The sequence below is a fragment of the Pristiophorus japonicus genome, chromosome 22 (assembly GCF_044704955.1).
Source record: "Pristiophorus japonicus isolate sPriJap1 chromosome 22, sPriJap1.hap1, whole genome shotgun sequence".
In the NCBI taxonomy this organism is placed as follows: domain Eukaryota; kingdom Metazoa; phylum Chordata; class Chondrichthyes; family Pristiophoridae; genus Pristiophorus; species Pristiophorus japonicus.
This window is the reverse complement of record NC_091998.1, coordinates 44,787,838-44,803,150: the sequence shown is the minus strand read 5'-3', so window position 1 is coordinate 44,803,150 and position 15,313 is coordinate 44,787,838. Positions and strand designations below refer to the sequence as shown.

At 47.6% G+C, this 15,313-nt stretch overlaps 1 protein-coding gene across 7 annotated transcripts in view; it reads right to left on the bottom strand.

Moving 5' to 3' along the window:
* The window catches only part of LOC139235004 (cytosolic purine 5'-nucleotidase-like), a 164,195-nt gene that overhangs the window by 37,414 nt on the left and 111,468 nt on the right, over positions 1-15,313 (bottom strand). For 6 of the 7 annotated variants that reach the window (XM_070866067.1, XM_070866070.1, XM_070866068.1 and 3 more), the window contains 3 exons: positions 12,440-12,533; positions 10,025-10,078; positions 8,609-8,692 (listed from right to left, as the gene is read on the bottom strand). In XM_070866067.1, the coding sequence (XP_070722168.1) occupies positions 8,609-8,692; positions 10,025-10,078; positions 12,440-12,533 (232 nt within the window). Of the gene's footprint in view, positions 1-8,608; positions 8,693-10,024; positions 10,079-12,439; positions 12,534-14,489; positions 14,580-15,313 lie in introns of those variants that run through there. The other variant, XM_070866073.1, reaches the window with a different exon arrangement.

The window sequence follows — 15,313 nt, the reverse complement described above, 5'->3', positions numbered from 1 at the left end:
CAGTTCAGTCACATTCTGAAGACTGGGTGCATTTTTGATGGCCTTGGTTTTCGAATCAGTAGACCTGATGCCATCAGCAGCAATCTTCCTCCCCAGGAATTCAACTTCAGGTGCCATGAAGACACACATTCAACGTATCAGCCTGAGTCCCACTTTGTCCAGACGATGTAGGGCTTCTTCAAGATTGTTCAGATGTTCAGCAGTGTCGCGACCTGTGACCAGAATGTCATCTTGAAACACGATGGTTCCAGGAACGGACTTCAGTAGATTCTCCATGTTCCTCTGAAATATGGCTGCAGCCAAACGAATTCCAAAAGGACACCTGTTGTAGACAAACAGTCCTTTATGGGTTTTGATGCAGGTGAGTTTCTTTGAAGTGTTGACAAGCTCCTGTGTCATATAGGCCGACATCAGATCCAGTTTAGTGAATGACTTTCCACCAGCTAGCATGGCAAACAGGTCATCAGCCTTCGGCAATGGATACTGATCCTGTTTTGAAAATTGGTTCATCGTAACCTTGTAGTCTCCACAGATCCTGACAGTGCCATCATTCTTTAACACAGGAACAATAGGACTGGCCCATTCATTAAATTCGACCGGTGATATGACCCCTTCACGTTGGAATCTGTCAAGCTCAACTTCGACCTTCTCCCTCATCATGTATGGAACAGACCAAGGCAAAAATCAAAAAGGGCCACATTGTAGCAAAATTCTAAAAGGGCAAAGTGTTAAAAAGACAAGCCTGAAGGCTCTGTGCCTCAATGCGAGGAGTATTCGTAATAAGGTGGACGAATTAACTACACAGGCAGCAATTAATGAATATGATATAATTGGTATCACAGAGACATGGCTCCATGGTGACCAAGGCTGGGAACTCAACATCCAGGGGTATTCAACATTCAGGAAGGATAGACAGAAAGGAAAACAAGGTGGGGTAGCGTTGCTGGTTAAAGAGGAAATTAACGCAATAGTAAGGAAGGACGTCAGCTTGGATGGTGTGGAATCTGTATGGGTGGAGCTGCGGAATACCAAAGGGCAGAAAATGCTTGTGTACAGACCACCAAACAGTAGTAGTGAGGTTGGGGACAGCATCAAACAAGAAATTAGGGACGCATGCAATAAAGGTACAGCAGTTATCATGGGTGACTTTAATCCACATATAGATTGCTAACCAAACTGGTAGCAATATGATGGAGGAGGATTTCCTGGAGTGTATTAGGGATGGTTTTCTGGACCAATATGTCGAGGAATCAACTAGAGGGCTGGCCATCCTAGACTGGGTGATGTGTAATGAGAAAGGACTAATTAGCAATCTTGTTGTGCGAGGCTCCTTGGGGAAGAGTGACCATAATATGGGAGAATTCTTTATTAAGATGGAGAGTGACACAGTTAATTCAGAGAGTACGGTCCTGAACTTAAGGAAAGGTAACTTTGATGGTATGAGACGTGAATTGGCTAGAATAGACTGGCAAATGATATTTAAAGGGTTGACGGTGGATAGGCAATGGCAAACATTTAAAGATCACATGGATGAACTTCAGCAATTGTACATCCCTGTCTGGAGTAAAAATAAAATGGGGAAGGTGGCTCAACTAATATGGCAGGGGGATGGGAACCAATGCAGGGAGACAGAGGGAGACAAAAAGGAGGCAAAAGCAAAAGACAGAAAGGAGATGAGGAAAAGTGGAGGGCAGAGAAACCCAAGGCAAAGAACAAAAAGGGCCACTGTACAGCAAAATTCTAAAAGGACAAAGGGTGTTAAAAAAACAAGCCTGAAGGCTTTGTGTCTTAATGCAAGGAGTATCCGCAATAAGGTGGATGAATTAACTGTGCAAATAGATGTTAACAAATATGATGTGATTGGGATTACGGAGACGTGGCTCCAGGATGATCAGCGCTGGGAACTCAACATCCAGGGGTATTCAACATTCAGGAAGGATAGAATAAAAGGAAAAGAAGGTGGGGTAGCATTGCTGGTTAAAGAGGAGATTAATGCAATAGTTAGGAAAGACATTAGCTTGGATGATGTGGAATCTATATGGGTAGAGCTGCAGAACACCAAAGGGCAAAAATCGTTAGTGGGTGTTGTGTACAGACCTCTAAACAGTAGTAGTGATGTTGGGGAGGGTATCAAACAGGAAATTAGGGGTGCATGCAATAAAGGTGCAACAGTTATCATGGGTGACTTTAATATGCACATAGATTGGGCTAACCAAACTGGAAGCAATACGGTGGAGGAGGATTTCCTGGAGTGCATAAGGGATGGTTTTCTAGACCAATATGTCGAGAAACCAACTAGGGGGGAGGCCATCTTAGACTGGGTATTGTGGAATGAGAGAGGATTAATTAGCAATCTCATTGTGCGAGGCCCCTTGGGGAAGAGTGACCATAATATGGTGGAATTCTGCATTAGGATGGAGAATGAAACAGTTAATTCAGAGACTATGGTCCAGAACTTAAAGAAGGGTAACTTTGAAGGTATGAGGCGTGAATTGGCTAGGATAGATTGGCGAATGATACTTAAGGGGTTGACTGTGGATGGGCAATGGCAGACATTTAGAGACCGCATGGATGAATTACAACTATTGTACATTCCTGTCTGGCGTAAAAAGAAAAAAGGGAAGGTGGCTCAACCGTGGCTATCAAGGGAAATCAGGGATAGTATTAAAGCCAAGGAAGTGGCATACAAATTGGCCAGAAATAGCAGCGAACCCGGGGACTGGGAGAAATTTAGAACTCAGCAGAGGAGGACAAAGGGTTTGATTAGGGCAGAGAAAATGGAGTACGAGAAGAAGCTTGTAGGGAACATTAAGGCGGATTGCAAGAGTTTCTATAGGTATGTAAAGAGAAAAAGGTTAGTAAAGACAAACGTAGGTCCCCTGCAGTCAGAATCAGGGGAGGTCATGACGGGGAACAAAGAAATGGCAGACCAATTGAACAAGTACTTTGGTTCGGTATTCACGAAGGAGGACACAAACAACCTTCCAAATATAAAAGGGGTCAGAGGGTCTAGTAAGGAGGAGGAACTGAGGGAAATCTTTATTAGTCGGGAAATTGTGTTGGGGAAATTGATGGGATTGAAGGCCGATAAATCCCCAGGGCCTGATGGACTGCATCCCAGAGTACTTAAGGAGGTGGCCTTGGAAATAGCGGATGCATTGACAGTCATTTTCCAACATTCCATTGACTCTGGATCAGTTCCTATCGAGTGGAGGGTAGCCAATGTAACCCCACTTTAAAAAAAAGGAGGGAGAGAGAAAACAGGGAATTATAGACCGGTCAGCCTGACCTCAGTAGTGGGTAAAATGATGGAATCAATTATTAAGGATGTCATAGCAGCGCATTTGGAAAATGGTGACATGATAGGTCCAAGTCAGCATGGATTTGTGAAAGGGAAATCATGCTTGACAAATCTTCTGGAATTTTTTGAGGATGTTTCCAGTAAAGTGGACAAAGGAGAACCAGTTGATGTGGTATATTTGGACTTTCAGAAGGCTTTCGACAAGGTCCCACACAAGAGATTAATGTGCAAAGTTAAAGCACATGGGATTGGGGGTAGTGTGCTGACGTGGATTGAGAACTGGTTGTCAGACAGGAAGCAAAGAGTAGGAGTAAATGGGTACTTTTCAGAATGGCAGGCAGTGACTAGTGGGGTACCGCAAGGTTCTGTGCTGGGGCCCCAGCTGTTTACATTGTACATTAATGATTTAGACGAGGGGATTAAATGTAGTATCTCCAAATTTGCGGATGACACTAAGTTGGGTAGCAGTGTGAGCTGCGAGGAGGATGCTATGAGGCTGCAGAGTGACTTGGATAGGTTAGGTGAGTGGGCAAATGAATGGCAGATGAAGTATAATGTGGATAAATGTGAGGTTATCCACTTTGGTGGTAAAAACAGAGAGACAGACTATTATCTGAATGGTGACAGATTAGGAAAAGGGAAGGTGCAACGAGACCTGGGTGTCATGGTACATCAGTCATTGAAGGTTGGCATGCAGGTACAGCAGGCGGTTAAGAAAGCAAATGGCATGTTGGCCTTCATAGCGAGGGGATTTGAGTACAGGGGCAGGGAGGTGTTGCTACAGTTGTACAGGGCCTTGGTGAGGCCACACCTGGAGTATTGTGTACAGTTTTGGTCTCCTAACTTGAGGAAGGACATTCTTGCTATTGAGGGAGTGCAGCGAAGATTCACCAGACTGATTCCCGGGATGGTGGGACTGACCTATCAAGAAAGACTGGATCAACTGCGCTTGTATTCATGGAGTTCAGAAGAATGAGAGGGGACCTCATAGAAATGTTTAAAATTCTGACGGGTTTAGACAGGTTAGATGCAGGAAGAATGTTTCCAATGTTGGGGAAGTCCAGAACCAGGGGTCACAGTCTAAGGATAAGGGGGAAGCCATTTAGGACCGAGATGAGGAGAAACTTCTTCACACAGAGAGTGGTGAACCTGTGGAATTCTCTACCACAGGAAGTAGTTGAGGCCAATTCACTAAATATATTCAAAAGTGAGTTAGATGAAGTCCTTACTACTCGGGGGATCAAGGGGTATGGCGAGAAAGCAGGAATGGGGTACTGAAGTTTCATGTTCAGCCATGAACTCATTGAATGGCGGTGCAGGCTAGAAGGGCTGAATAGCCTGCTCCTGCACCTATTTTCTATGTTTCTAACTGTGGCTAACAAGGAAAATTAAGGATAGTGTTAAATCCAAGAAAGAGGCATATAAATTGGCCAGAAAAAGCAGCAAACCTGAGGACTGGGAGAAATTTAGAATTCAGCAGAGGAGGACAGAGGGTTGAATTAGGAGGGGGGAAATAGAGTATGAGAGGAAGCTTGCCGGGAACATAAAAACTAATTGCAAAAGCTTCTATAGATATGTGAAGAGAAAAAGATTAGTGAAGACAAACGTAGGTCCCTTGCAGTCAGATTCAGGTGAATTTATAATGGGGAACAAAGAAATGGCAGACCAGTTAAACAAATACTTTGGTTCTGTCTTCACGAAGGCAGACACAAATAACCTTCCGGAAGTACTAGGGGACAGAGGGTCTAGTGAGAAGGAGGAATTGAAGGATATCCTTATTAGGCAGGAAATTGTGTTAGGGAAATTAATGGGATTGAAGGCCGATAAATCCCGGTGGCCTGATAATCTGCATCCCAGAGTACTTAAGGAAGTGGCCCTAGAAATAGTGGATGCATTGATGATTATTTTCCAACAGTCTATCAACTCTGGATCAGTTCCTATGGACTGGAGGATAGCTAATGTAACACAACTTTTTAAAAAAGGGAGAGAAAAAATGGGTAATTGTAGACCGGTTAGCCTGACATCAGTAGTGGGGAAAATGTTGGAATCAATTATTAAAGATGAAATAACAGTGCATTTGGAAAGCAGTAACAGGTCCAAGTCAACATGGATTTATAAAAAGGGAAATCATGCTCGATAAGTCTTCTAGAATTTTTTGAGGATGTAACTAGTAGAGTGGACAAGGGAGAACCAGGGGATGTGGTCTATTTGGACTTTCAAAAGGCTTTTGACAAGGTCCCACACAAGAGATCGGTGTGCAAAATTAAAGCACATGGTATTGGGGATAATGTACTGACGTGGATAGAGAACTGGTTGGCAGACAGGAAGCAGAGAGTCGGAATAAACAGGTCTTTTTCAAAATGGCAGGCAGTGACTAGTGAGGTGCCGCAGGGTTCAGTGCTGGGACCCCAGCTCTTTACAATATACATTAATGATTTGGATGAAGGAATTGAGTGCACTATCTCCAAGTTTGCAGATGACACTAATCTGGGTGGCGGCGTGAGCTATGAGGAGGACGCTAAGAGGCTGCAGGGTGAGTTGGACAGGTTAGGTGAGTGTGCAAATGCATGGCAGATGCAGTACAATGTGGATAAATGTGAGGTTATCCATTTTAGGGGCAAAAACACGAAGGCAGAATATTATCTGAATGGCGGCAGATTAGGAAAAGGGGAGGTGCAATGAGACCTGGGTGTCATGGTACATCAGTCATTGAAAGTTGGCATGCAGGTACAGCAGGTGGTGAAGAAGGCAAATGGTATGTTGGCCTTCATAGCTAGGGGTTTTGAGTATAGGGGCAGGGAGGTCTTACTGCAGTTGTACAGGGCCTTGGTGAGGCCTCACCTGGACTATTGTGTTCAGTTTTGGTCTCTTAATCTGAGGAAGGACGTTCTTGCTATTGAGGGAGTGCAGCGAAGGTTCACCAGACTGATTCCCGGGATGGCTGGACTGACATATGAGGAGAGTCTGGATCGACTGGGCCTTTATTCACTGGAGTTTAGAAGGATGAGAGGGGATCTCATGGAAACATATAAAATTCTGACGGTACTGGACAGGTTTGATGCAGGAAGAATGTTCCCGATGTTGGGGAAGTCCAGAACCAGGGGACACATTCTAAGCCATTTAGGACTGAGATGAGGAGAAACTTCTTCACTCAGAGAGTAGTTAACCTGTGGAATTCCCTACCCCAGAGAATTGTTGATGCCAGTTCATTGGATATATTCAAGAGGAAGTTAGATATGGCCCTTACGGCTAAAGGGATCAAAGGGTATGGAGAGAAAGCAGGAAAGGGGTACTGAGGTGAATGATCACCCATGATCTTATTGAATGGCGGTGCAGGCTCGAAGGGCTGAATAGCCTACTCCTGCACCTATTTTCTATGTTTCTATGTTTCTAAGCTTTATGATAGACAGGTCTTGCATCAGAATCCAGGTGAATCTCCACCTTGGCTCCAGTAAAATTGCCAATGCCCAGTTCGAACAAAGAAGGAAACTTCTCCACCGAGGGCAACGCTTTGATATCATTCCAGTTCCACTTGATTTTCTCGAGCCAATTCCTGCTGAACAGCGTTGGATCATCGCCTGGGACGATCCATAATGGTAAGTCGTGAACCACACCATCATACGACACCTTGACTACTGCACTGCCAATCACCGGTATAATGACTCGAAAGACTTGTTACTGCAAACTCACTCAAGGTGCAAACTTGGTTCAACTTTATTCGCGCACGTCATGGTACTTGCTCTTATATACCCGCATACAGCCCGATGACCTCCCACAGTGGCGCCCCCTGGTGTCTAGTGACCACAAGCATCAATACATAACAAGTTCCCAGCGAACGTTCTTCCCACATGAACGTCAACAGAAAGTGCTGAGAGGCTGTTTGCCTGTGGAGTTGTCACGGTTTGGTATACTCTATAAAATCGCTTTCTCTTTCAACAGCTCTACCGGTTCGTGTCGGCGGAGGAGGGTTAGTTATTTAAATATTATAATGAGGCTGCGTGCCTCAGATTTAGGGGCCGAAATTCAGGGTCAGTATAAGGCCCATTTCCGTCATTTAGCGCCGGCCATGCGGCAGAATCGAGTGTCCGCCACATTGCAGTCCAATGGCCGCCCCGACTCAAATTCAGGTCGGGGATTTTTCGGCCTGTCCCCAATTCTGCCCCGCTGCTGATGACCGCCGCTAGCACATCATCAAAATGCACACTGCCACTCTCCCACACTGACCCAAATTCACTGGAAAAAATCGTCCCCCCGCTGCGCGGTGCCCCCGACAGCTTTCTGTGTCAGCGCACCTTCTCCTCACCATGAGCAGCCCAGTAGCGCGGCGGCCCTTCAAGGGGAGGGCCCACTGCCGCGGACGCCATATATTTAGATTTGCCGGACGCCTTCCCGATTGGCCAGCAAAATAGTCCTCGCTGATTCGGCCGGGCCACCAACAGGCAGCCTGGCACCCCCCACTCTTGGGTGCCAGGCCGCTGGCCCGGCCAAAACCCTCCCTAGTGGCCAAAGATAAAAAAAACACCTGATTCTCCCCTTTAACGGAGGCAAGCGAGCGTGGTGACGCACACGCGCTGTGATGTCACCATCGCTCTGCCGCTGAGTGACAGCGGCGGAGTCCCGGTCCCGCCCCTCAGCCTGCCTTACGCCTCACTTCCGCCCCCACTATGACCGACTTCCGGTCCAACATCAAAAAAAAATACTAAGTGCCGAAAATCAACAGAAAGGCCGCCTCAACGATCCCGGCAGAAAAAATTTCAAGACAAACATTAGGTCTGCCAGCTTTCTGGCGGCCCTGAATTTCGGCCCCTTAATCTCCATTTTAAACTTAACCCGGTAGCTAAAGGGAGATGAGAAAAAAGGAGAAAAACTTCAAGTATTGGAAGTCGAATCATAGAATGAGAGAGCCAAAGAAGGAGGCCATTCGGCCCATCATGCCTGTGCCGGCTCTTTGGTAGAGCTATCCAATTAATTTCACTCCCCCCATGCTCTTTCCCCATCGCCCTGTCATTTTTTTCAAGTATTTACCCAATTATCTTTTGAAAGTTATTATTGACTCTGCTTCCGCCACCGTTTCAGGCAGTGTATTCCAGATCACAACTCACTGTGTCTGAAATAAAAACAGAAAATACACAGCGGATCGGTCAGCGTCTGCAAAGAGGAATGACTGTGTTTTGGGTGTAACGTCCAAAGCTTTTCTTGTTACAGATGCTGATCGACCTGCCCTGTACCCCAGCATTTCCGGATTTCCTTGAACGTGACTAGGTAGTTGAATTAAGCACAAGAGACATAGTGAAATTGCACACTTACATCAGTGTAGGAGTAATCACTATTGGTAGCAAGGAAAACCTTTCCCACTTCTTTCATTCGACCGAGGAGCAGAGGCAATCGAGGCTAGAGAGAAACAACAGTCAGTCACATCACAGTTAAGCGAGTAGGCAATGAGGCGGCAGATGGCGTTAAATTGGAGGAATTGGGAGATTATTCACTTTGATGGGAAGAATAGAAAAGCAGAATATTTTTTAAATGTTGAGAAACTATTAACTGTTGATGTTCAGAGGGTTGTAAATATGTGGAATTCGCTGCCTCAGAGAACTGTGGAAGTTGGGACATTGAATAAATTCAAGACAGAGAAAGACAGTTTCTTAATCGAGAAGGGATTAAGGGGTTATGGGGAGCGGGCAGGGAAGTGGACCTGAGTCCATGATCAGATCAGCCATGATCGTATTAAATGGTGGAGCAGGCTCAAGGGGCCGTATGGTCAACTCCTGCTCCTATTTCTTATGTTCTTATTTAGGGAACACAGAAAGTTATCATGCAGGTACAGCAAGCAATTATGAAAGTAACTGGCATGTTGGCCTTTATTGCAAGGCGGTTGGAGTTCAAGAGTAAGGAAGTCTTACTACAATTGTACAGGGCTTTGGCGAGACCACACCTGGAGTACTCTGCACAGTTTTGGTCTCCTTATCGGAGAAAGGACATACATGCCTTAGAGGTGGCGATACGAAGGTTCACTAGATTGATCCCTGGCATGAGAGAGATGTCCAATGAGGAGAGTTTGAGTAGATTGGGCCTGTACTCTCTGGAGTTTAGAAGAATGAGGAGGTGATCATTGAAACATACAAGATTCTGAGGGTTCACAGGGTAGATGCTGAGAGGTTGTTTCCCCTGACAGGAGTGTCTAGAACTAGGGGGCATAGTCTTAAAATAAGGCGTCGGCCATTTAAGACTGAGATAAGGAGAAATTTCTTCACAGAGGGTTGTGAATCTTTGGAATTCTCTGCCCCAGAGGGCTGTGGATGGTGAGTCATTGAATATATTCAAGGCTGAGATCGATACCATTGTGTTCCTAACACAGATGAGACTGTACACAGGGAGGTTAAAGTAACAGTGAACTCAGTCTTTATTAAGACACTCCAGAGTGAGGAACAGACCTTACGGGCCGGCTTATATACAGTGCTCCCAAGGGATGCTGGGATCCTTTGGGACTTCAGGGGATGCGCTCCCTGGTGGCGGAACATGGGAGTGCATGCTTTACAGATACATTTTTGGACTCGAGGGGTATCAAGGGATATGGAGATCGGGTGGGAAAGTGGAGTTGAATCCTGGACGCCCCAGGGAACTCCTGGAGGGTTAGTAACCCGAGAGACACCAAAGCTCATCTCTGAGTTCCCAAAGCCCGTACGAGTGAGCTCACATCTGAAAAGCAGCAAATATTCCACTCACGTCCTTCATCACATACTTTTCCAGGTTTCCAAGGGTTTCTTTCTTCAAGATCCCCTTCAAAAGAAAAAGATGAAACAACTTCAACAAACCAGGCCATAGTTCTAAGCTGCCTCGACTCTCCGACTCTCTGAAGCAGGTATTGTGTGCACTGTGTCTGACCTGATCCAAACCCACCTGGATTTGTGGGACAGGTTTGCCCCCCCTCGCGGAATCGAACACCTGCAAAGCAAGTCTGCCACAATGGCGCCGTTGGGCGGCCACATTGTTCGCATGCCTGAGACAAGATTCCCAAAGCAAGTGCTCTATTCAGAACTCCTACATGGCAGGCGAGCCCCAGGTGGGCAGAGGAAACGTTTCAAGGACACCCTCAAAGCCTCCTTGATAAAATGCAACATCCCCACCGACACCTGGGAGTCCCTGGCCAAAGACCGCCCTAAGTGGAGGAAGTACATCCGGGAGGGCGCTGAGCACCTCGAGTCTCATCGCCGAGAGCATGCGGAAAATAAGCGCAGGCAGCGGAAGGAGCGTGCGGCAAACCAGACTCCCCACCTACCCTTTCCTTCAACCACTGTCTGTCCCACCTGTGACAAGAGACTGTAATTCCCCTATTGGACTGTTCAGTCACCTGAGAACTCACTTTTCGAGTGGAAGCAAGTCTTCCTCGATTCAGAGGGACTGCCTATGATGATGATGTAGCTGCTGTCCAAAGATGTTGGGTCCCTTGTCTCTGCTTCCTGCCTTTCTATGATCATCTGATTATAGAGGGGCTCTGTGCAGGATCCAAAACCTACTTCTTCTGGGCTCTCCCCAAAATGGGTGCCTAACTAGCAAACAAACAGGAAAATCAGGAATGCCCCCCACCTCCCCCAACCCCGACTCATTATTTATCATCATCGGCCGTCCCTCGAAATCGAGGAAGACTTGCTTCCACTCCAAAAGTGAGTTCTTAGGTGACTGTATAGTCCAATACAGGAATTACAGTTTCTGTCACGAGTGGTTAAGAGTCATTAATACTACGGGTTTGTGCCTACAATAGTTGCAAGCACAACACCTTTCCCCGCCTTCCCCCGGGCATAACCAGGGCTACGTTATGGGGATGGAGTCTTGGCATCGTGCACCTCCACCTCTTTTCCTGTGTCTGAGCAATAATGTTCTCTGGCCCACAGGACAGGAAAATCATATTCCTCACAACAGGAAGGAAATACTGCATGTTTCAAATAGTGGCATGTGCCTGCACTTATTTATCAGCAGGGGGCACTATGTACTTGAATGATACACCATTGCAGAATTAGTAACAGAAAATGGTCAATACTCGTGGGGGCAGGGAGAGATAGAGACGGGGAAAGAGACAGCGAGAGACAGACAGATATAAAAATAGACAGAGACAGAGAGAAAGAGACAGAGTGGGAGTGACCAGAGAATCAGAGAAAGGAAGACAGAGCAATAAGGAGAGAGACACAGAGAGCGAGACAGTCAGAGAGAGTTAAAGAGATACAGAGATAGAGAGATACGCGTATAGCGAGAGATACGGATAGATAACGGACAGTAAGAAACACATACAGAGCATGATGGGTATCATCATCATAGGCAGTCCCTCGAACGAGGATGACTTGCTTCCACAAGAGTTCATAGATGTTTCAATAGAAGGACCCGATGTTCCAGTCCTGAACTCCAGTTGAGGGGATGGAAGATGCCTGTGCGTGGATTTTTTTAACGTGTGGTGACCGTTGCACACCAGCCACCGCACAGGCTCGAAAGAGCTCGGCCTTTATCCAGTGGCAAGGTTAACCAGGATGACTGGAGACCTGCTCTGCTGCACAGAGATATAGAGAATGATAGATGGATAGACAGAAAACAACAACTTATATTTATATAGCGCCTTCCCAAGTTGCTTCACAGGAGTATTATGAGATACAGGAGTATTATGAGATAAAACATTTGACACCGAGCTGCATAAGGAGAAATTGGGGCTGGTGACCAAAAACTTGGTCGAAGAGGTAGGTTTTAAGGAGCGTCTTGATGGAGGAAAGAGAGATAGAGAGGCGGAGAAGTTTAGGCAGGGAATTCCAGAGCTTAGGACCTAGGCAACTGCAACAGAGAAATAAAGAGTGAAAGAGAAATAGTAGAAAGATATCGACAGAGAGTTAGAGAAAGAATGAGAGAGAGAGAGGGAGAAAGGGAGATGGGTCATCCTGGGTCTAGAGAGCTGGGGACAGAGCTTAGGAATACCAACTGCAATTGCAACTCACTATCCATCTGTACAGATGCCCCACCACAAAACCGACATAATAATACTGTGTTATAATGAAGATTATTAGTATCACCACTGCAAATATGCTCCATTTGTGTAACAACAACTTCAGTATCAGGACAACATGCTCAAATCAGTAGGAATATGAACGGGGATAATCTTACAGAATCATGCACAAAATCCATCGTATCCCGCACATCCTGGAACATGTTCCGATACGACATGAAAAGGTCACCACTTTTAAAGCCTATCTCACAGCTGGGGGAGGAAGAGCAAAACATTAGAATCAATGTCACAGTTGTAAATTGAGGTATTTTATTTATCACTGACTGTCTCATGCCAATGCTCACATAAAAACCCTTATCCAACTCCTTGGGCCCAAGTTTCGGCCTCAGTTGCTCCTGATTTCCTGGTGTAGAACGGAGTATCTTAGAAATTCAAATTCTCGGCATTTAGTTTGCTCCAGTTCTAGTCAGTTAGGACAGTTTCACTTTGGAACAGAATTTCTTTTCAAAAGGGGGCGTGTCCGGCCACTTACGCCTGTTTTCAAAGTTTCGGCAGTGAAAACTTACTCCAAACTAACTTAGAATGGAGTAAATGAAGATTTTTGTACGCTCGAAAAAACCTTGTCTACACTTTAGAAAATCAGGCGTAGGTTACAAATCAGGCATAGGGAATGGGGGGGGGGGGCGGTTTAAAGGGAAGTTTACAAACATTAAACACTTCAGTTTTACAAATAAAGAGCCATCATCAATAATAAATGATAAAAATATCAATAAATCAACCAATAAATCAATCAAAAAAAAAATTTTAAATCAATAAATGAAACATTTTCTACTTTCCGACTGCAGCACCGGGAGCCCTCCAACAGCGTGCTGGGATGCCCCTCCCCCCCCCCAGTGTGTCTCTATCAGTGTCTCTATCTCTCTGTCTGTCTGTGTGTGTCTCTCACTCTCTGTCTGTCAGTGTCTGTGTTTCTGACAGCTAGGGGAGGGAGAGGAGCGGGGTAGAGGGAGAGAGGGGAGGGGAGGGGAGGGAAGGGGGAGGGATGGGGGAGAAGGGGGAGGCGGAGAGGAGGGAAGGGGAGGGGGGAGGAGGGAAGGGGAGGGAGGGGAGAAGGGAGGGAGAGGAGGGGGAGAGGAGGGAGGGGGGTGAGAAGAGGTGGGAGAGAAGGGGGGGAGAGAAGGGGGAGGAGAAGAGGGGGAGGAGAAGGGGAAGGGGGAGGGGATGGGGAGGAGAGGGGGGGAGGAGGGGGGGAGGAGACGGGGAAGGGGGGAGGAGAAGGGGGGGGAGGAGAAGGGGAGGGGGGGTGGAGACAGGGAGGAGATGGGGAGGGAGGGAGGAGAAGGGGGGGAGGAGAAGGGGAGGGGGAGAGGAGAAGGGAAAGGGGGGGAGAAGAGAAGGGGAAAGGGGGGGAAAGGAGGAGAAGGGGGGAAAGGAGAAGGGGGGGAAAGGAGAAGGGGGGGGAAAGGAGAATGGGGGGGGGAGGCTGAATGGGCCGGGCCCAAGACTTCGGGCAGGGAGGGAGAGGGAAGTCAGGTTGGGTGGGAGTGGGGGGGGGGGGGGAGCGTGGGTCGGGTCCGGGTGGGGGGTGGTGGTGGGAGGGAGGTCGGTTCGGTTCGGGTCGGGTGGGAGGGAGATGGAGGTCTGGTCCGGTCCGGGGGTGGGGGAAGCGTGGGTCGGGTCGGTGTTGGGTCTGGTCCAGTCCAGGGGCAGGTGGGGAGGGGGGGGGGGGGCGGGAGTCGGGTCGGTGTCGGGGCCGGGTCCGGTCCGGGGAAGGGGGGGGCGGGCGGGGAAGCGGGAGTCGAGTCGGGTCGGGAGAAAGCAGGAGCTGGGCGTGGGAGGCAGCCTTATTCACGCAGCCCCAGTGAGGCCATTCGGCCAGGGCTAGGGGCTGCGTGCTTCGGGCCCCTCCCACACAGTTTTGGGCGCCTGGAACTACTGCACATGCACGCCCACTGTAGCGCGCATGTGCAGAGGTCCCGGCACTGTTTTCAGCGCAGGGCCCTAGCTCCGCCCCCCACAGCTCGTGCTGCGCCGCGCCTGACTCAAGAGGACCAGCAGGGAGCCGGAGAATCTGTAAGTTTTTTTTAGGCGCACTTTGTGGCGCGAAAAACGGGCGTCCAGGTCGGGGCTGCGCCGTTCTAGGCGCGGCCCGAAACTTGGGCCCCTTATTTCCTGTGCATTAAAGCAATCTCAACAACAGGAACTTACATTTATTTAGTTCCCATTACATAGCAAACTGTTTCAGGGCACTTCAAAGTTTGGTCAGGGTCCGACTGGATCGACTGGATCTATATTCACTGAAGTTTAAAAGAATGAGAGGGGATCTCATAGAAATATATAACATTCTGATTGGACAGGTTGAATACAGGAAGAATGTTCCCAATGTTGGGGAAGTCCAGAACCAGGGGTCACAGTCTAAGGACAAGGGGTAAGCCATTTAGGACCGAGATGAGGAGAAACTTCTTCACTCAGAGAATGTGAGCATGTGGAATTCTCTACCACAGAAAGTTGTTGATGCCAGTTTGTTAGATATATTCAAAAGGGAGTTCGATGTGGTCCTTCACTGCTAAAGGGATCAAGGGGTATGGAGAGAAAGCAGGAAAGGGGTACTGAGCTGAATGATCAGCCATGATCTTTTGAATGGTGGTGCAGGCTCGAAGGGCCGAATGGCCTACTCCTGCACCTATTTTCTATGTTTCTATGTCCTAGGCAGAGTGGGAGGGAAATTAAGGAAGGTGATCAAAAGCACAGTTAGCAATAGGTTTTAAGGAGGTTTTTGAAGATGGGGATGAAGTGGAGTGGAGGATCTGGGCAGAGAGTGCCGAAGTGGAGGTACGCGGTCAATGGAAGCTCTGTTACCGACGGTAGGGTGTCGGGACTAGGGAACACGCAGATGAAAGTTGAAGACATTGAAGGTGCGAGCAGAGATGTCAGGCTAGAGGAAATTTCAGATGGAGAGACTGGATGAAATGGAGGATCTTGAAGTCACATTCAGGGGCTGGGAGCCAGTAACAATCAGGAGGACAGGAGCT